General features: G+C 40.7%; 2 protein-coding genes across 3 annotated transcripts in view; both read right to left on the bottom strand.

The window, feature by feature from the left end:
- CUBN (cubilin) overlaps positions 1-9,068 on the bottom strand; it is a 142,990-nt gene extending 133,922 nt beyond the window's left edge. The window contains 8 exon segments of the mRNA XM_054273929.1: positions 125-293; positions 1,739-1,865; positions 5,374-5,477; positions 6,355-6,456; positions 7,230-7,268; positions 8,250-8,342; positions 8,665-8,794; positions 8,950-9,068. Coding sequence (XP_054129904.1) covers positions 125-293; positions 1,739-1,865; positions 5,374-5,477; positions 6,355-6,456; positions 7,230-7,268; positions 8,250-8,342; positions 8,665-8,794; positions 8,950-9,068 — 883 coding nt within the window.
- An 8,918-nt stretch (positions 9,069-17,986) lies between these two features.
- TRDMT1 (tRNA aspartic acid methyltransferase 1) overlaps positions 17,987-19,362 on the bottom strand; it is a 28,866-nt gene continuing 27,490 nt past the window's right edge. For both annotated transcript variants that reach the window (XM_054274257.1, XM_054274258.1), the window contains one exon: positions 17,987-18,555. In XM_054274257.1, the coding sequence (XP_054130232.1) occupies positions 18,455-18,555 (101 nt within the window). In that variant the 3' untranslated portion in view covers positions 17,987-18,454. The remainder of the gene's footprint in view (positions 18,556-19,362) is intronic.

Below are 19,362 nucleotides of genomic sequence, written 5' to 3'. Positions count from 1 at the left end.
TTTATTCCCTAGAACACAGACCAAAGCATTTCATGGAGTTGCATCCTGTGTCTGTGCTTATGATACACGGGCAGTAGCACCTCTGCCACCCCATCCAGCCTGAGAGCATGGAAAGATGAGATACCTGTGGGGCAGGGACCACATCTGTAGGAGCCTGGAGTGTTGTAGCACTGCACAGGTGGATCCTGTGAACACGGAGGATTCGGGAGGCTGCACTCATTTATATCAGCGCTGCAGGCAGGGCTGCCAGGAGGGGACATCCAGCCAGCATCACAGATACAGTGGTACTTGGGCTGCCACAGAAAACACCACAGTGCATGTTTAAGGCATTTGCAGTAGTCAAGAAAAACGCAAGAGGAGTTAATTTCATAAAAGTGCTTTCAAACTATAAGAAAGCTTTCAGAGCATTACATGGCTTGTATGTTTTGTTTTGTAAGTTGCTTCAGTAGTTTTCCCAGTCTATTTCTTCCTCTGAGTTTACTTTTTCAGATTATGGAAGCAACTCAGGCTCATTCTTTATGTTCATAAAAGACATCTGTAATTTACTCCAAAGCTCCCAGAGAAAATAAGATCAATTATGAGCTGTACATAACCATAATTAAAAGTCATCAACTTGCTTTTTAACCAGGGCAAAGAGATCATTGTAAGCAACCTGAAATAATCTTGGCTGCTTTCTTTTAATCAAATTATTCAGTAGTCTATGCAATGAGTAGCACGGACATTAGAATGCAAATACATTATTTCTTTTAGGAAAACAGTTTTCTCTCTAGTAAACTTTACTAATGGCCAGATTTCAGTACTTATCTAGCTTTGGTCTAATTAAAGCTAATGGGAGCTTTATTGTTGATTGTCACAGGAGCAGACACTGTTAAGCCAACACTGAACCCTTTTGTAAAGCTTTCTCAACAAAAATTGGGCAGAAAATAAGTGATGAGTTTTGAAACTTCTAAAGATTAAGCAAAGAAATCATTTATAGCAAAGCACAAAGAATATGTGCTGTGACTGCAATGGTGCATGGGCATACAGGAGTATTAAGGAGCACAAGCTTGGCTGGGTGGTTTGGAGGGCTGCTCTGAGTGGAAAGAGCCAAAGCTGGCATGGTCCATCTGTCCCTTTGGAGTGAACACCCTGTACCCAGATTCTCACCCAAATGGAATGAGCTGGCTTGCTCCAGAAGAGCACTCAAGTGTGTGCTAGCATCCATCCAGCGCAGATGCTTGGAAAGATGGGCCTGGAGTCAGATTCACATCCATCTGACACTGAGGAGCACCAAGGATGTGCAGCAGCCACACAGTCACCATGCAGCCCTAGCAGCTTCCAGACCCCTGGTCCTAATGTGCTACTAATGTGCCACTTTTCCCAGGAAAAATAAGATTTGTGATATTTGTCATTCTCAGTCATTTAAGCAGTAAAATACTCTAGCAACTTAGAACTCCCAAAATAATGAGCAGTAAGAATATTGTATTTGAAATAGGACTTCAACTTATAAAAAAATTATTCCCAACTCCCTGTGGATGTAATAGGAGATCTAATACTGTGACAAGTACCTCTAACAAGACATCAGACGTTTCTGATTCTTTCTGCCACCCTTGGTACAACAGAGAGGCTGTTTTATTGTACAGCGGCCTTTCTTGTTGTTTTCAGCAGCAGTTCATGCTATGCAGTTTTGTCAAACTCAGCAGAATTTGCTGCTTATTCATGCTGTGCTGTGTGCTGAGGTTTACACATTGTTCCTTACCCTGTTGGGCTGATCCCTTTCTTCATCCACACAGAGGCCATGCTCACAGAGGCTCTCAGATCCTCCCTGGCAGTCATCAAATTTCAAGGCACAGTGACGCCCATAGGTTTCTGGAGTACAGGAGCAGCTAATAGTGAAAATGGAAAGAAAAACCAAAATTTTGTCTTTCTACCACTGTTAAAGATTGTTCATTTCCATTCTCCACTTTATGAGGTGTTCCTTACAAGATACATATATTTACTTATGACAATCCTACTAATAATCATGCAGAGAGGCAAATCTCCTGTTCAGCAGAGACTCAAGAACCGTTTGAGACTTGTGCATATTCATGACTGTCTAGCCCTATGGAAGAATCTACCACCTTTTTTTACATTCATAAGCACAAATGCAGAAAAAATTAAAGGTATAGCATAAGACTTAAATAGAACATGAGCATGGAAACCCCACTTCAGTCAAAGAGCACCTAAACTTCCTTTTTCAGTTATGACGATCATATGATGCCATGTGCAGAAATGCCATGCCTGGTACTTTCACCCCCACACCACAACAATGGGCACCTGCTGTCTCAGCAGCACCTCAGCTTTTAGAGATGTAGTGGGCAAGAGGGGGCATTTGGGGCTGGTGGGGTGGGAAGAACAAAGCAGTGGGTTGAAAAAAGGCATTCTTCTGGGAGGATCTGGTTTGAAAGCTGCCACATGCATCACAGTGTTATTTATAGGGCAGAGCTTTGTTACAGCATTATACATATGGGGTGGAACTGAAATTGGGAACTTCTAAGCCATCAGATAATGTTTCCCTTTTCTCTGGCTCTTTATTTCCACATAGACAAAATGTGGGGCTCTGAAATACAACTGAAAGAGATATAAATTCACAGAAAACCTCCTATCAGATCACTATCTTCCCAATAAAATGACAGTGAGACTCTTAATTGGATTCAAGTTATGTGCTGCAATGTCTGCAGCTTGCAGAGACATATGGCAGGCACACACCCTTCTTGGATTGCTTTTAAGCTGCCTAATGAAAAGTGCTCTGTAAAAGCATTTCTCTGGAACTGAAATCAGGGTATTCTAGTGCAGCTGACCTGGACCTTGAAGCAATTTATATAAAATAAGCTGCTGCTGTCCCTTCCACCGTGTCACATGCTCAGCTGAAATTGCAGTTTGATAAGTCAATTGCAGGTAACTAAAGAGTGCACCCAGGACAAGCAACCCACATGAACTTAGGCTTCAAAACCCCACAACAGCTTAATGCTTAACTGCAGTCTGCAGTGCAAGACAGCATGTTCATTATTGTAAAAGACAGCAAGCAGAACAGCACCTTCCCATCAGTGCAGCAGCTCAGCTTGGGCAAGCACAGAGGCAGCAGGTCAGGGAACCAGATCACTTTTATACTTCTAAAGTACATTCAGAGCTTCATGTTCAACTTCAAAGGACACAGAAGGCAATCCAACAGTCTCCAAAGGAGGAGAACAATGGCACTGTCTCCTGTCTACTCTGGCAAAGATTAATCTGCTTCCCCTCTGAAGTTTCTCAGAGAGGAGCTTCCAGAAGTAGGTCACACTGCAAGGCACTTCAGCCAAATTGTGATGCACTGCTGCTTGGCACTGCCGTGGCTCCATCACATGAGCCATGGCATGCTGTGATGAGGTCCCTGTTATTTTGGTTGTGACACAGAAGTCTGATAGACTTGGGGACTTTCATGCCCTTTCATCCAACTGATACAGTGTCCCCTTAAGATTTTGATTGAGGAAGGTGTTTCTGGATACCTGCTTTTTTCCCCCCTCATATTTCAGCTTTCCTGAGTTACAGGAAAAACCATGCAGATAAAGAAAATGAACAAGGAATGAAGACTGCATTATGCTCCATTTCATGGTACCTAATCCAGTACTTCCAATCACCTGGCGTTATTTCTGCAGGCTATGGAAAGTCAGATATTACCCTTTTCTTTCCCTGCAGTCCACAATGGTGTACATAACCATGCCAGAGCATTAGTGGGGTGACCTGGACTGTTGAGCCCCAGAAATCTTAGCAGCAATGTCCTCCCAGTTGCAGAAAAGAGATGTCATGCTCTGCCGGGGGATGGATTTAGCATTTGTGGAGGACTCAGAAGTAAGCCAATAAGGGACACTAAAGATGGTACAATGGACTTGGGAAGGGACTATGTAATAATCCTGAGTGTGTGATGCAAAAGGAGTAATATTAAGGTTGCAATGACTTATGAAGAGGTCTTAGTTCATTCCATGAAGTATTGATTCAGCAAGTACCAAGGAGGGCAAGAAGTGCACCAGGCAAGAACCTGGGCAATCATGACTGCATTAACACAATGACAGCACTTGTGAGAACAGCAGAATTTAGTCACACACCTGTATCTCTCTGAGCACAATAGGAAACAAATAAAGGCAGATTGCTTTGTTGTATCCCTGACAAATATCTGTTGCAGACAAGTTAGAAACATCCTTTAAAATAAAATTAAACCTTACTGGAGGCATCACATGGCAGTGACACTTCAGCAGACTCTGTGCTCAAGCATGAGGAGCACTACAGGAGAACTTCCTTTGTTTGAAGTTCTTCCAAGAACTGACAAAGCACTATAAGCCAGTGTTACTTCAAGCAAATATTTGTGGGGGCTAAGATTTCTATGCTGAAGCAGGAGACAGAATTCTTTGCAGAAAGCTGTGGCATGCTCTCCAGCGTGCGTGTTCCCATTGCACAGGGGAGCTTTGTATTATATGTGAGAGTTAGTTATTCAGCAGATTATTTGACATTTTGGCGAATGAGACACAAAATGTTCAGGCTGGCTTGCCCTGTAAGCAAGAACATGTTTCCTAAGGAGCTGGGCACAGCCAGGGAAGAATGTGCTCCAGAGGCCTTGTGTGTGGGGCCCAGCAGAGAGGCAGCCCAGGCACCCCCGTGGTTGCAGACAGCATTTCTCCCTTTCTGCCTGGCAGCACTGTGCATTCCTTGCTCAGCAGTGCCTTTGTTTTAGGAGGGGATGAAGGCATTTCACAGAACTGTTTCTGATTTACAGAATATTCTGAGTAGGAAGGGACCCACAGGGATTAGTCCAAGCCTTAGTGAATGGCCTGCATGGGGATTGCACCCATTATCTTGATGTCATTAGCACCCTGCTCTGACCAAATGAGCGTGCTGGGAACACCAGTGATCAAGGGTGATCACCTCCTTCATCTCCCTCTGATCTCAAGGGGTAGGTGATAGCAGAGGGAAGGTAACATGGCTGTGCTCTGTGGGCATGTTGGTGAGCGCTGGTCACAGCCCAGCATGGGCCTCTCACTGCCCCAGCTATGCCCCATGGTGCAGGACGTTTACATGAAAGCAACAGGGAGCTGGGTCAGTGGAGCCTGTCCTCATTTGCAGCCTTCCCCCCAGCATGGCTGTGTGATGGATCTGGCTCCTGCTGCTCCTCCTGTGTCACAGCAGGCAATGGCTGTGGGGGCCTCTCTGTGCCTGCAGTGGGCTCAGTGTACAGTGCAGTAAGGATTCCATCTGTTCCCAGGGGTTACAGTGCACAGATATTAAACAGACTTAATTCTAGAACTTGTGCTGCAGGCATGGTATGGGGTACAAACCAGCAGAGTATTCTACACGGGACATTTGTGTCTAGTTTTGAGACGTTACCTGTAGCTGCCTGGCGTGTTCACACAAGTGGCTCCATTCTGGCAGCCTAATGCTGTTCCGGCAAAAATCTGGCATTCATTAACATCCACTGAGCACAGGGGGCCCTAAGATGAAATGGAAAACCAGTTTATTTTCCAAATAACTGAGAAATGAAGCAAACCATGTTTAATATAGTTTTCAAAGATATACAAACCATGGGCTGTTATCAACACAGATTTTCTTATGAAACACAATAACAAAATTTTATTTTTCAGCTGTGTTTCTGTGACCCTTGCTATCAGTCAGATGGGGATAAAATACCTCAGATGTAGAAAGCATGTGAACAGCACATTTTTGTCAACCCCTCACTTTCCAACTAGAAAAAGATTCAGAAAATTTTCTTATAAACTGTTTCTATCAGGAAAGCCCATAAATTTTAACCTGAATCTTGCTGGGATAACTTTTAAGTTTAAATCCTTTGAGAAGAAGATACAACATTTCCATCTCTGGTGCACATAATAGCACCATTAAATCATTTGCTAGTAAAGCCTCTGCATTTAAAAATTTCAGAATGGCACTGATTATTTACACCCCCAGTTTGTCTTACTTGCTTAAAACTGAATAACTATCCATCCCTTCCCCCAGCCTTTCTCTATCCTTGTGTAAGGTCAACAGCAAGGCATGCAGTTCAGTTCAGTGCTCAGCAAAAACCAGACTAATTCTCTGCTGTGGGAACTGCCAAGAATCACTGACTTCATGGGCCGCTGCCTGCATGTAACAGTGCAGGGTCTGGCCCAAAGCTTTGGGCTTCTTTTGTTACACATATGCATTGATATTGTTGAGAAGCAAACACCAACGAGTGACACTGCTGCTCTGCTGTTCAGTGCTGCTCACTCTACCCTGAGCACCCTGAAGTGCTGTGCTGCATGGCAATCACCCTGAGCTGGATGCAGCCTGACAGGTGAAATACACACTCTGTAGTCGGGGAGGCTAAACACTCACCTGCCAGTTGCTGGGACAGAGGCAAAAGAAACCATCCAGTGAGTTTACACAGGTCCCCGAGTTCCTACAGGGGTTACTACTGCAGGCTCTCCTCTGGATGTCCTGAAATGCCAGAAAAGAGTAGAAAATTATGTTTCTGCTTAGCTGGTGTTCCATTGGTATTTATTTTCAATACAAACATTCTTTTTTCTCTTCCCCCAAATTCTTTCTTGAACTGTCCCTCATTTTTTTGTCAGCAAGGCTGATTTGTAAAAGTTCTGAGTTATTTCACTTATCCCTGTACAAAATAATGATGCTGTGATTGCTCATGCACAGAATGGCCAAGCACTAGGATGAGAAAAGACCAGTAAAAATTAAATATTAATAGAGACTGTTTTTCAGCAGCAGACTGGGAGTCTAGAGGGAAGGTTATCTTGTGTTTTTGATTCCATGGGTATCTCATCTGATAATTGCTTTTACTGGCACCTGAAGGTGAGGCTTGTCACAAGCTCACTGGAGAAGCAGGCGACGGCTGAAACTGAGTTAGTTCCAGTACAATAAAAATCCAGTTTGAGTTTCTGGTCTTTATCTTGACAGACCAGTGAAGGGAAAGTTTACTTCTCCTTGGTATCAACTTGTTGCTCTTGAATGTACAAGTGTTTTTCCATTAAGAAATGCAGTCTCCTACACAGTTTATATTTTGTAAGAACGCATGGCATATCACCTCCTCCACAAATCTTGGTGCTTTTTTTAACCTTCTGTTACTAAAAAAGTTTTCCTGAGGAATGCATGAGAAGAAAGAAATCATTTAGCTGTTTAATCATTGAAACTTCACTTTATTTACTTGGGGCTGAGATTTTCTTTTCTGATCTCTAGTTGGTTTCCGATTTACTTACCTGCTGAAAGCTTTGAAGTTTGTTATCGAGACTCAGGATCTGCGAAAGAAATGTGAATTACATTATGCTTAGTATGAGAGTGACCACAGAGGAACTTGCTGGAGACTGGTAATACTTTTCTCTGAGAAAAGAGAATAGCTGGTATGTGAAACCAGGTGACAGATCCAAATGAGGCCCCATTCACTGAGATTTTTGTGGGTTTGGCTGTTCAGAAAATGACAGCCTAAATATGTCCCAGCTTGGATCCACAAGGCAAGACTCTGTCTTGCAAAGATGTATTCAGGTGCTGAAAATTAGGAATGTGAATGTTCCTGTGGGAACGCTCGGGTCCTCACATGTGTGACAAGGACAGAGGTCTGGGACAGAGCACTGAAAGCCTGGAAAAGGTCTCCACATCTCAGTGGGTTGTAAGCACAAACAGCAAACTGATACTGAATCAGAGAATGTGATGGATTCATATTAGCCCAATTTCCCTAAAGGAAGGTCTATTACACTATAAAAATATTTTTCTATCAGGAACTTGAGGAAACACTGTAACAAAAGACACTTAAATCAGGCAATCCTTTAAAAATTTTTTTCATGGAAAAAAAGAATTCAGGAGCGGGGAAATGACAAAACTATTGTGCTGGTCTTATCTTTACACTGCAAACCCCTACACCCATTTTATCTATGGAATGGGATGTCTGTGTAGCAACTATGAAAACATATATGGTCTATTTCCAGAATTTATTCACAAATATTAGAGGACATAGTCAATACAGACGCTGACAATGAACAAAAAAGAATCACAGTAACTGGAAATTTTGGTGAAATTTACAGAAATATTTCCATTGTCTACGTAGTTACTGAATAAAGATCTCAAAATTAAACACAGACTCCAGGCTGATATTAAATAGGGACTCTGCTCCAGTTCCCTAAACTGGGTGCAGAAATACTAAAACGAAACAGATTATTTAATATCAGTGTGAGGAATGGAAATATGGGAATGCTGGAGGAGGATAACATGAAGGTTTGGCTCACCTTGGAGGTCAGCAGAGTAATCTGCTGGGATACATTCTGCAAAGCACCACAGTCTTTTTTAAGTTCTTGAATCTCTGTGCTACTCTCTCTAACCTAAAGTTAAACAACAGAGATAATGTGAAACAAACTTTGACTTTTCAAAAGCTCAGGAAAGTTTAGTCCTTGCATAACTTTACTATTATAAAGTCCACTTAGATACAGAGAACTGTAATACATACACACTTTAATAATTTCATCATCTTTTGTGATGATATGATTACTTTACAAGTCTGCAATGGCTTACTTCCATATTAGATTGCTGATATAGATAATATAAAATAAAATACAGAATACATTAAACACTTGTGAAAAAAATTTCACTATTAATATGTACAACTGAAAATGAAAATATATTAAGGGAAAATAACTATATCACCTGACTAAAAAGTTCTGTAAGGTCTTCTTCATTAACTTTAACTTTCCCCAGTGGTCCAGTTCTAAATTCAATATTTTTGCTGGAGCCAGCATAGAACACTAAATTACCCTGCTCGGAGGATAAACGAGGCCTGTTGTGTGTTGGGAAAAAAAAAAAAAAGAAAATTTAGTCACACATATCTGCCAAAGAGTAAGTAAAATAGAGCTGTAATAAAGGCATTCTGCCCCCATTTCAGCACTTTCAGGCCACCATCCCAAAAATGCATTTGCAAGCAATGGTACTTACTGCTCATCATAAGTGTCTCTTTTCTGCCTCTTGTTTTCATGGTGGTTTGGGTCACAGCTCAATCCAGTAAGCAATACCAGCACAAGCACGAGCTGAGGAGCAGCAGGAGCCCAAGGCATTGCTCTCCTCCAGCTGTCCTGAGCCCAAGTGAAACCTCAGTGCTGGACTGGGCTGTTGTGAGCCCAGGTGCCCTTTGCTCTCACACACTCCTGGTTCACAAGGTGCCCATTCTGCTGCCTTGTCTTGCAAGGGTGAACTTTATCTCAGACACCTTAATTAAAGATTGACAACATGCAAATCCCCTAGACATTAAATGCATGTTTCTCCTTTTGTCTTTTGGGTTCGGGAGCTTTGAGAGATCATTAAATGGAATCTGCCTGTATTTTATCTCCATGTCTTTGCCCTTTGTACAGCTGAGCACCCCTGTGTCCCTGAGCACCTTGTAATCTGCAGAAAGAGCTCTCCCACGTGCTGCATCACAAGAGTGAAGGAAAGATTATTTGCCAGCACTAAAGGACCTAAATTGTTACCAAAAAATCCCCTACCCCATATGTAAAACCCACAGTGGCTGGCAAGGAATATTTGTATTGAAAGAGAAGCTTCCAGTCAGTGATTTACTGGGCAGATGACACAAGTCAGCAGTACTGAGCAGCATGCCATGGATTACAACAGCAAAGTACAATTTTAACCAAATATGTTTGCTCTGACTCAAGGGTGACTCAGTCCCCAGATGCTGAGGCTCAGGCTGTTGCTGCTGAAAGCCATGAGAGATATTCCATGTCCCATTTCCCCTTTGCTTTTGTCAGAGTCTCCATATTTCCCTTGCACAAGATGTTGCTGTGCTTTGTTCTTCCTGCTTAGAGGAGCTTTCTGTGTGCTCTCTTTCCTCATGCTAGAAGCTTCCTGACACCCAGGTCCATCACTATTCTTTTTGATTTTCCTTTTTGCTTAGTAGACATCTTATTCAGGTTGCTCACATTTCAAAACTCCACTAAGGGTAGTAACAGTTGTAGCTGCTCTTGCTTGTAGGTAACACCAGCATCCTTTAAGCACCAGACCTTCCTGGAAGCCATGGAGCTCCTGCTTTTCCTAACCCTACCCAGTCTTCCTTTCTGTTCCAGTTTGTCCTTGTCACCTACAGATGTCCCACAGATATGTGGAACCTTCCCTGGAGCTGGGGGATTGAATGAACTCTACAGATTTCACAGATGGAAGCATTATGAGCTCAAAACAACCTAGAAAGAAATTGAACGCAGTGAAAAAAAATACTAATGTCTCCTCAAAAAGAGACTGATGCACACTGAGAACATGAATGTGAAATCAGGACAGCAAGTATTTGTGGTGCTGCCACAGATCACATGATCTTCACTGGGAATACCATAGTATCTTAGGCTGTATCAGCTGTATCCCACCATTTCCCCAAAAACTAGATTTGCATTGTATTTTATTTTCTGAGTTTTCATGAACTTACCTTGGAATTCAGAGTAGCACCAGCCTGCTGACCACGTTCCTTGTGCTCCCACTGGCTGTGATGCAGGTAACCCAACAGTCACTGCTGCTGCTGAGGGACCTGGAAGGGCGGCGGGGAAGCTCCTCCTGAGCCCATCCCATGTACCTACTGGTGAGGAAGGACAAGGACAGCTCTGTGTATGTTCACCTGCTCTGCAGCAGGGAGTCTATCAGCTGTTCCTGCCAGAACAGAGAAACATAAGGAAAATTTTCCATGTGATGTCCTTTACCAACATGAGGGACAATATTTTCATAAAAATACAGAATTGTGTTGTAGGACATAGGACTCCTCCATTCAATCCACGTGAGTGAGATACGTTTTTTTATATCAACTGAGAATCTGTCCCTCCACCATTTTTATATTTACTATTATGCTTTTTGCTCTGAAACCTCTGTTCAGGAATAGGACAGCATAGACAAATTATCAATATTTCTGTCTAGTTGACCAGACACCTCCTGCCTCTGGGTATCCCAGCACTGTCCATTAAACTGGTGCTCATTAACACTCTTCCTGTTGATTTTGAAGTCTATCTGGTGGGGATTTTTTCTCGTTTTGTTTTGATTTTCCTTTTTTTAACAGTTTACTGAGTTTGTGTAGCTGTCAGTTGGATGTCACCTTGAATAAACTCCAGGCCAACTACACCCGCACTCTGTAGCGGGCTGGCTGAACGTCTGTGTAGTCCAGGAACTTAATTTCAAAGTCCCTTGTATGCTTACAATTTCCATCCTGGCCTTTGTCTGTGGCTCACAAAACCCTTCCTTTCCTGTCTACATTTCTTTTGCACACTGAGTTTGCACTGTCCCTCTCTGCTGCCTATCAGTCTTCGATTCAGGCTTCCCTTTCCAACTAATTAACTCCAATAAACCAATAATCACTGAGCAATAAACCATTAAGGATGAAGACAAGGCTGGTAATGCAAGGAACAAGAAGAAATTCACCTTCTCCTCCTGCAGGCTTTATAGCTTAGAAAATGGTTAGCCTGAGGACTAGCTGATTTTGACTATGCACTGATTATAGGATGGAAAGAGAGGGTTGGACACCCACCTATTTGCATGACACACTATTTTCCATTTCATTAGACCTTCCAGATTTTAGTTAATTTAGTCTTTATTCCTAGTGAATGCACCTCAGACTGGCCAAATTGAGAAATCTATAAACCTTTTTAAGGACAGAAGTAGGGCCACACCTTCTAATTTTACTGTAATATATTTGAGACATCATTTTTGGAAGAACATAATGGAAAACATACAAATTTCTGGCACAAGAATAGGGGCTGTTCTTTCTAACAAGAAGAGCTGGCATGAACCTCTCCTCCTGGGACAGGTCATTCATTACCTCTCTAAGATGAAGGCTCAGAAAACAGCTCTAAAGAGCATAGGTTGTGTGCAGATTTGGCAAGAGTAATGGAGTGTTTGTCTCTAATTCTGGTTGAAGTTCATCCTGTACTATCAGGGACTACAATTTACCACCATCTTGTGTAGCTGTGCGAAATGAAATCGTGGCATTCCTCTATTTCTGCAGCAGTATGTGCCTGCAATGCGAAGATGCTGGTGTAGAAGACAAGAGTTGATTCAAATCATGGCCAAAAATTCAATACACAATAATTACTCCTAGGAAGTAACTCAAATGCATGGTCACAATGAGAGTTTTTGACAATGTTACTTGTTTAAATGGAGGAAGAGCAGCCACTGGTGTGAATTAAAACCTGGTTAATTTTTTAATGAAAGACTAAAAAATAATCCTTTTTTTCCCCCCTACAGATGAAAAAAAAATTAAAAATCCCTGCTATTCAATGTTATCATTTAAATATTTGCAAATAATTCAAAATCCAGTCCATTGCTGGTTAAGTGCCAAGTACAGCACATTTACAGAAGTTTTCCCTCAGCTGTGCTCAAATCTTCCAGTACTTCTGTCTTCACTTCCTTGGATTCTCTTTCATCTTTCCTCCTTCTAACAATACTCTAGAGTTCAAAAGTGACACACAACATATGAAGCCAGACTGTTACCTCCATATCACTGCAAATTCATGGTGCAAACCCAGCTCCATACAGAACTCAGCCTTTCCCATATGTGCTATCTTATATAACAAGAGTTCTATTATTATTATTATAGCACAAGGGTTTCATGTCACCAGAGCTTTGTACCTCCTCAATGTTTTCTGTAGGCAGCTCCTCTAAGCACTGACTGTTCCTGGTCCTTGGAGCAGTCATCTGACTCCAGTTGCCACCAATCCACTCTTTTATAACAATGTTCTTATTGGCTACAGGTGTGGCCTGTTAAAACCAGGCCTGCTCCTAATCTGCAGTAATTGGTTCAGCTGCAACTGGTTGGGGGATAAGATACATTCTATACCACTTTCATTTACCCATACTGTATCCCCCTATACATGTGCCCCTACAGCTCTGAGAACAACCAAGCACAAAGTTGGTAGCAGGCCCTGTGCAATGGATCAGCAACCATGGGGTTTACATCAAGTATGAGTGACTCTGAAAAGTAACATGCCCCTTGCTGTTCCTTACATATAAGCACCTATCATCAGTCTTTCCCTCTCTTCACGAGTGCCTTGAGAGTTTTATGGCCACAGCACCTTCCTCAGGGGCTGCAGCTGCTGCCCTCCATTTCTCACACCCCTCCTTAAGGATTTCCTTTTCTTTTCAGCATTCTGTCCTCTGTCACCTATTTAAGATTCTGCTTCCTCAACACAGCTGATGAAGCTCATAATTTACCTGCTAATTAAGTTAAACTACCTGGCCCGGAAATTGAGGTTTTCAGTTTTTAATAGCAAATGACAAAGATAAGAGTCTTGATTTAGTCAATTGCTTAAGCTGAAGTTGATCTACTGTCCAAATTCTCCCTGGATTCCTTTATCGCAAGTAAGATTTAACATATTAGATTTTTACTTCCCTTATGAGGCTTTTATTTTAGTTCTTCTGTCTTTCTGGTTTTTCTTCCTACACATGGTTGTTTCTATAAACCACTTTGATACTTCCTATTCTCCATTTCATTCTTTTTTGCAATTAGGTTATTGAAAAGCTTCCAGTCACTTGTATTGGCTTTATTCTTTTCTATTGATTATTCCAGTCCTTTTAACATACACTGGAGTTATTTTTAGGGACTTCCATTTGCATATCCACCCTTCTTCACTAATAACCCTAAAGCCATGGATGGACCTGGCTGCACAACCTCCCTCAGATTCATTCTGTTCTGTATTGCTGGCTCTCACCAAGAAGCTCAGTCTGAGCTGTCTGTAAAGCTTTGCTGTGCCTTGAGGCTGTGGTTACAAGTACTGGCATTCTGTCACCATACAAAATAAGCAGTAAGAGTCATCATCCTGGGCTAGAAAAGATCTCTCCAGGCCAGTGGATCATCCAGGTCACCCTCCAACAGTGGCCAAAAGCAGACAGGAAATAAAGGGGTGAGCATATACAGTACCTCCCCTAGGTACTCTCTTGGCCTCCAGTTATTTGCAGCTCAGGAACTTCCATCAGAAATCTACTTACTCAATACTCTCAGAGGATTTTTCTGACATTAACTTGTCCAATCTTCTCCTTCTCCATAAGCTTCACCTTATAACACATGTGCAAAAAATGAGTAATGTCATATGTTGTGATCAATACACAGTGAAAATTCCTATAAAAATATTAATTCTGAGAAGAATCCTATTTTAAGTGTATTATTTATAAACAGTGTATTTATTTATAAATGAATCTCATTTATTTATTAAAATATATAAGGGCAAACATTTGAACTAATCAAAACTATTTATTGCTATCTACATATGAGAAAATATATCAGTACCGTCAACATTCTTCGCTTCCAAGGGCCAGGTGGCAATTTAAAAGTATTTGAATTAAAGCAGCCCAGTGCATGGACAAAAGCACAAGACAAACATGCTCTCACTGAAGCTGATTTTAGATGCAGGAATACATCCTGAATCCTGAAGATTTCAGGATGTATTCCTGCATCTAAAATCAGAGACATTCCTCCCTGGAGGAGATTTCAGGAACTTTTTTGCTGCAATTTTCCAAATCCTAGTGAAGGGCATCCAGCCAGAGTGGCCATCTGACATCCAACAACTCTCTCACTAAAAGTGTTGTGTTCCAGTTGATTTAAACCCTTGCAACTCTGCTTCTTGTTTCACCAGAGCTCTTACCTGAGAAGGTTCCTCAACCAGCTTCCTCCCACTGTCAACAGGAACAGGTGGAGGGAAGTCAAAGAGAACAATCCAGCTGTCTTGCCTTCACAGGCAGCTGCCTAACCCTCTTGGGCCACTATTTCTTTTCTTTAATGGCTATATAAATTTCCCAAAGCCTACAATCTACTAAAGACAAAAGTAACACAAATCTTGTCCTGGTCTTCACAATAACATTGAAATTGACACACTATCACTACTCAATATTTCATAAACTTCCCCTAATGAGGTTGTAACACTACAATACTCATATTTGCACAGGCAAAGAGAAAATGGCTACTGGAATTAATTTTGGGCTCTATGTCTACTTTTTCATGGTTTCACATTATTTTTCCTTGGGTATTTCTTTGATCAGTTCAATTTTATAAAATATTTACATAAGACTGCTCAGAAATGCTAGTGCTCTGAAGCAATTATTACTTAATCTCCTCTAAATCCTTACTAATATGTCATATTCTTTAAATAACTTGCAGAAAAAATACAACACTTAAGTGGTTGTAAACACATAGGAGGCAAAATATATTAAACTGCTAAGGAAAATAAATATAATTCAGTACTTATACAAGAATTCAAGTGTTAAGCTTTTGTATGAACAGCAATAAGAGGAGCCAAAGGAGGAGCTGAGAATTGAATAATTCATCCTTGAGATGCAACAAATATTTTCTAAATTTTCCACTGATTTTAGAAATGTGTGACAACTGCTAAAATAAATTGTATAGTCATTGAAGCCTGGGGCCTGTTCAGGTCTCTATTGAAATGTCTCTGTCAAAACCAAAACGGGATTCCCGCTGTTTAAATTTAAGAAATAGCCATCATCAATCAGTGTCCTCCCAGACTGTAATACAGAGATTCCTGCAAATCCTTATAAGTCTCCTATCAGTCAAAAGTGTGATAAAAAGGGCTCTGGGCAGGAGCCTTACATTCACTGCATGGAAGGATGCACCTCCACTGCAAGCATCAAAAACTACTCAAACTCACTGCATTTAAAAATGGTATTTTAGTAATTTTGCCACTAGACAGGTTTCTTCATGAGTATAGGGAAACCCCAGACTCACTTAGATAAAAGCTAGCTGGTATAGGGAAGACTTTGTTAGTCAATCTGCAAGCTTCAAAAATGACTACATAAATATAATACCACCAAATATGACAGCCTTTTTTTTCACTGGAAATTCTCAAATTTAAGGGAACACAACCACATAACCTCACTCAGATAATGAAATGTAATTAAGATGTGCAAATGAATGAGGTACAAAATAAAAAATCAGATTCTGGGAATATCCCTCCCTTTCCAAAGCTGTTTTCCAGATTCTACTTCTTCACCTTTCAGCTGCTTTTGTTATCACACTTCATTGCTGTGAAAACGCTTAAGCTAAAGTTGCAAAGTACAGCAATGATGTACACTGCAAAGCACTTAGGATTAGGAGACTCCTTGGAAAAGGAAGCAACATGATCATCAAGAGAGGTCAAGCAGGTACAACCCAACAGAACTCAGTAAACCAGGCTATTAATAACAAACCAAGAGGATAAGCAGCAGTCACTCAATTTAGCTGCACCAGTATTACAGGGTTAGCAGGGGTAAAATATACAAATATGTATTTACAACTCTGAATTATTTCAATTTTTTTTCCTTCAGAGAGAGCTCAAATTGGCAAACAGATTCAGTCTTCACAATCATATCGAATTAAATTTCACTATCCACATGTAACAGGCTCAGTATTACTGTATCAGTTTTAGGTGCAGCTAGGTACATTTCAACTTACACTTCAACACTGCTAACTTACAAGTGGCATATAAAGCATTAATTTATGTTCTACATAAAGTAATTGAAGATTAATTGTTAATAGCAATATTTTTCAAAGTATTAATACAGTGAAGCAGAATGAATAAACTATTTACATGAATTAGCAGAAGGAAATTCCAATTTATATTTCAAATTGATATCCTTTGTTTTCATACCAATGTTTGGAACACATTAGTCAGCAATAGATCTTCATACTACCACATTTCTCAAAAGAACAAGACCATACAGATACATACATAGTTATTGATCTGGCTGATAAATCTACACACTAACTATTGTGGGTACAGATAACCATGGTTCACTGTCAAAACCACACCTGCTCTTTGCAGTTTAGTAGCCAGCACAGCAGTGCTTTTTGCCATTTCAGTAGTGCAAGTGACCAGGTGAGGACAAAGGCCAACCTCACCTTCTCTAGGGTTTTGTCCAGAGCACTTTCAGGAGAAACCATTTCTATTTCTCTTTTACAGCTGGAACAGCCCAAGTAGTCAATATTCTCCTGGAGAATCAGACAGGCTGAATTAAGTCAACTCAAGCTTTTCATGGTTTAACAATCCACAAGCATCATGCAAATCAAGACTGAAGAAGAAATGCAAGACTCAGCACAAGATAAAGCTGCATGAATTTATCTACAGAAAACAATGTATTTTTAAATTGTTTTCAGCAGATGAAAATAGCTACAGTATCTCTCTGTGGTCTTCACTTTCTCCTGCACTACCAAATCCAGATGGAACATACCAAGACTGTTCCTGTGTCATCCCATGAGTGGGGGAAGAGGGGAAGGAAACTCATTCATTTTCAGGACTGGCAACTTTAGCTCATTACTTAGGTGCACAGCAACTATGATCAAAATCCTTCCGGCACATCATCTCCCTAAGGATGCCTGCTAAGTATCATCTTGCCTCCTCTTCATTCAAGCTGTTTTTAATCTAGATAGCAATGGGAAAATCCCAAGGAAAGATAACAACTAGAGCACATACTTTTCATAAGGCTTTCAGTTTCCCCATCATTTTCTCTATAATTTCAGAGGTACTAAACTCACAAGACTTGATTACAAACCCACTGAGTCCAGCTCTACAAGGCACTGTGCAGCGGTGGCACTTGGGATGGCCACATGCAGTGGCTTCACCCCAACATACACTCCAAACCCCAGTACTGCCACTGAGATTTGTCAAGAAATTTTCTGAAGAAGCCCATATGGTTTTTCTCCAGTTCTTATGTCACAGGAACCTAAATATGGTACTTCAATTTTTTTTAATGTCTTTTACATGTAGGTCTTTGGTAAGGAGCAATGATCTCATCCTGAATAATATGAGAAGAGAAACAGGAAAGTTATTGTCAGGCCTGTGATAATATTGAAATATTGTCATTCAGCTGCAACCAAACAAATCATTCCAGACAAACACAGTTGGGTTCCAGAATCCTACAAGTATTTAAAGAAGGTGAGAAAACCATAAAGAACAACATTACATCTTAAAAATTGTATATAAAATACTGAATTTATTAGTTTCATGACCTAAAAAAATCACATCAAAATTTCAGATCATATATACAGCAAATCTTTTCAGAATGGATTACTTACATTTAAAGATGAAGACATTTTATACATAGAACTTGATCTCTGCACCTGATTGAAACAGCTTTGACACAGTTTCACACAATACTGAAAATGGTTTTATGATAAAAAATAAAATAAAGTAAAATAAAATAATCTTGTCCTTTCTCATTGAAGTATTAGCATGTGTACTATTTTTCATTCTGCAAACTAAAAAGAACATTCAAATAAAGCAAGTAAGTCCTGTAAACTGCCCTTTAAATAAAACACCTATACAGTTTAAATCCATCATGAATGCAAGTTATTAAAAATATATAAAACTCATTCGGCAAAATGTCTGGACAAGTATCTTGGCAAGCTCTGGTATTTGTCCAGGTTCCATCAGCTTTCTCCTAAAAGATGGAAGTATTTTCTGTCACCAGTCCATATGCATCAGTTTCAGGTTCTAAATTATTCAAGTAGAATGGAGATCAATTTTGCCACCACGTGTACATTGAGGCTGTTTCCCAGCAGACGATAGCGTTGCTTTACTGTCACCTTTTCAGGAAAACCTAAAACAAAAACATAGAGTGCAACATCACTAGTCTGGGTTTATTCCTACTTTTTAGTCTAATTTTTTTTTTTCAGTGAACATTTCTTAGTGCAGTTATCACAGATTGCAGCAGAATTCACCCTCCCTCCAGCCCCCCCAAAAATTCACGAGGTTACAAAACCAATTCACAACCAATTCACTGGATTGGTATCAGTTCTTCTATTATCAATACTGCCACCTCTAAGGTTTCACAAGAAGCTTCAAAACATTCCTCTGTTGTGTAACTACTGATCTACCTTCCCTTCAGAGAGCTCAAAACATCCAGCAGTCTCAGGGAGGGGCAGCAGCACTAAATCCCTGCACAACTGATAGCCTAGATAACATCCACAGAAGAACATGACCATATCAGAAAGAAAATGCAACAATTTTGCAGATGGACTATGCTGCACTTCTCAATAAGCTTTATATTGTTCTTACCACATGATCCCTTCAAACAGCTCAGGCAAATCCCAAGCCTCTCAATGCAATATACCACCCATACAGATTAAACAATGAGCAAGGCTTATTCAGTGAGTGATCAAGCAGTTGAACAATTTTCCATGCAATTCAATGATGACCCCATTAAACACATTCAGAAATACAGATAGCACCAGAAATGTCCTCCCCATAGTAAGTGCATGGCCTGGCAGAAAGAAGGGAGAGACAGTAGAAATGACACCAGCCCAGGTATTGTGAAAGGGGTGTGCTTGTACTGACTACCAGGCTCCTGAGAGTGAAGCAGTTTCGAGCAGCCAGTTGGTCTGCTCTGTCCTTGTTTGCACTCTTA

This window comes from Melozone crissalis, unplaced genomic scaffold (genome assembly GCF_028551555.1).
Source record: "Melozone crissalis strain CALT ecotype California unplaced genomic scaffold, PUWL_Pcris_2 ptg000016l_1, whole genome shotgun sequence".
Classification (NCBI taxonomy): domain Eukaryota; kingdom Metazoa; phylum Chordata; class Aves; order Passeriformes; family Passerellidae; genus Melozone; species Melozone crissalis.
Note: the sequence above shows the minus strand (reverse complement) of the source record. Positions and strands in the feature narration are given on the sequence as shown.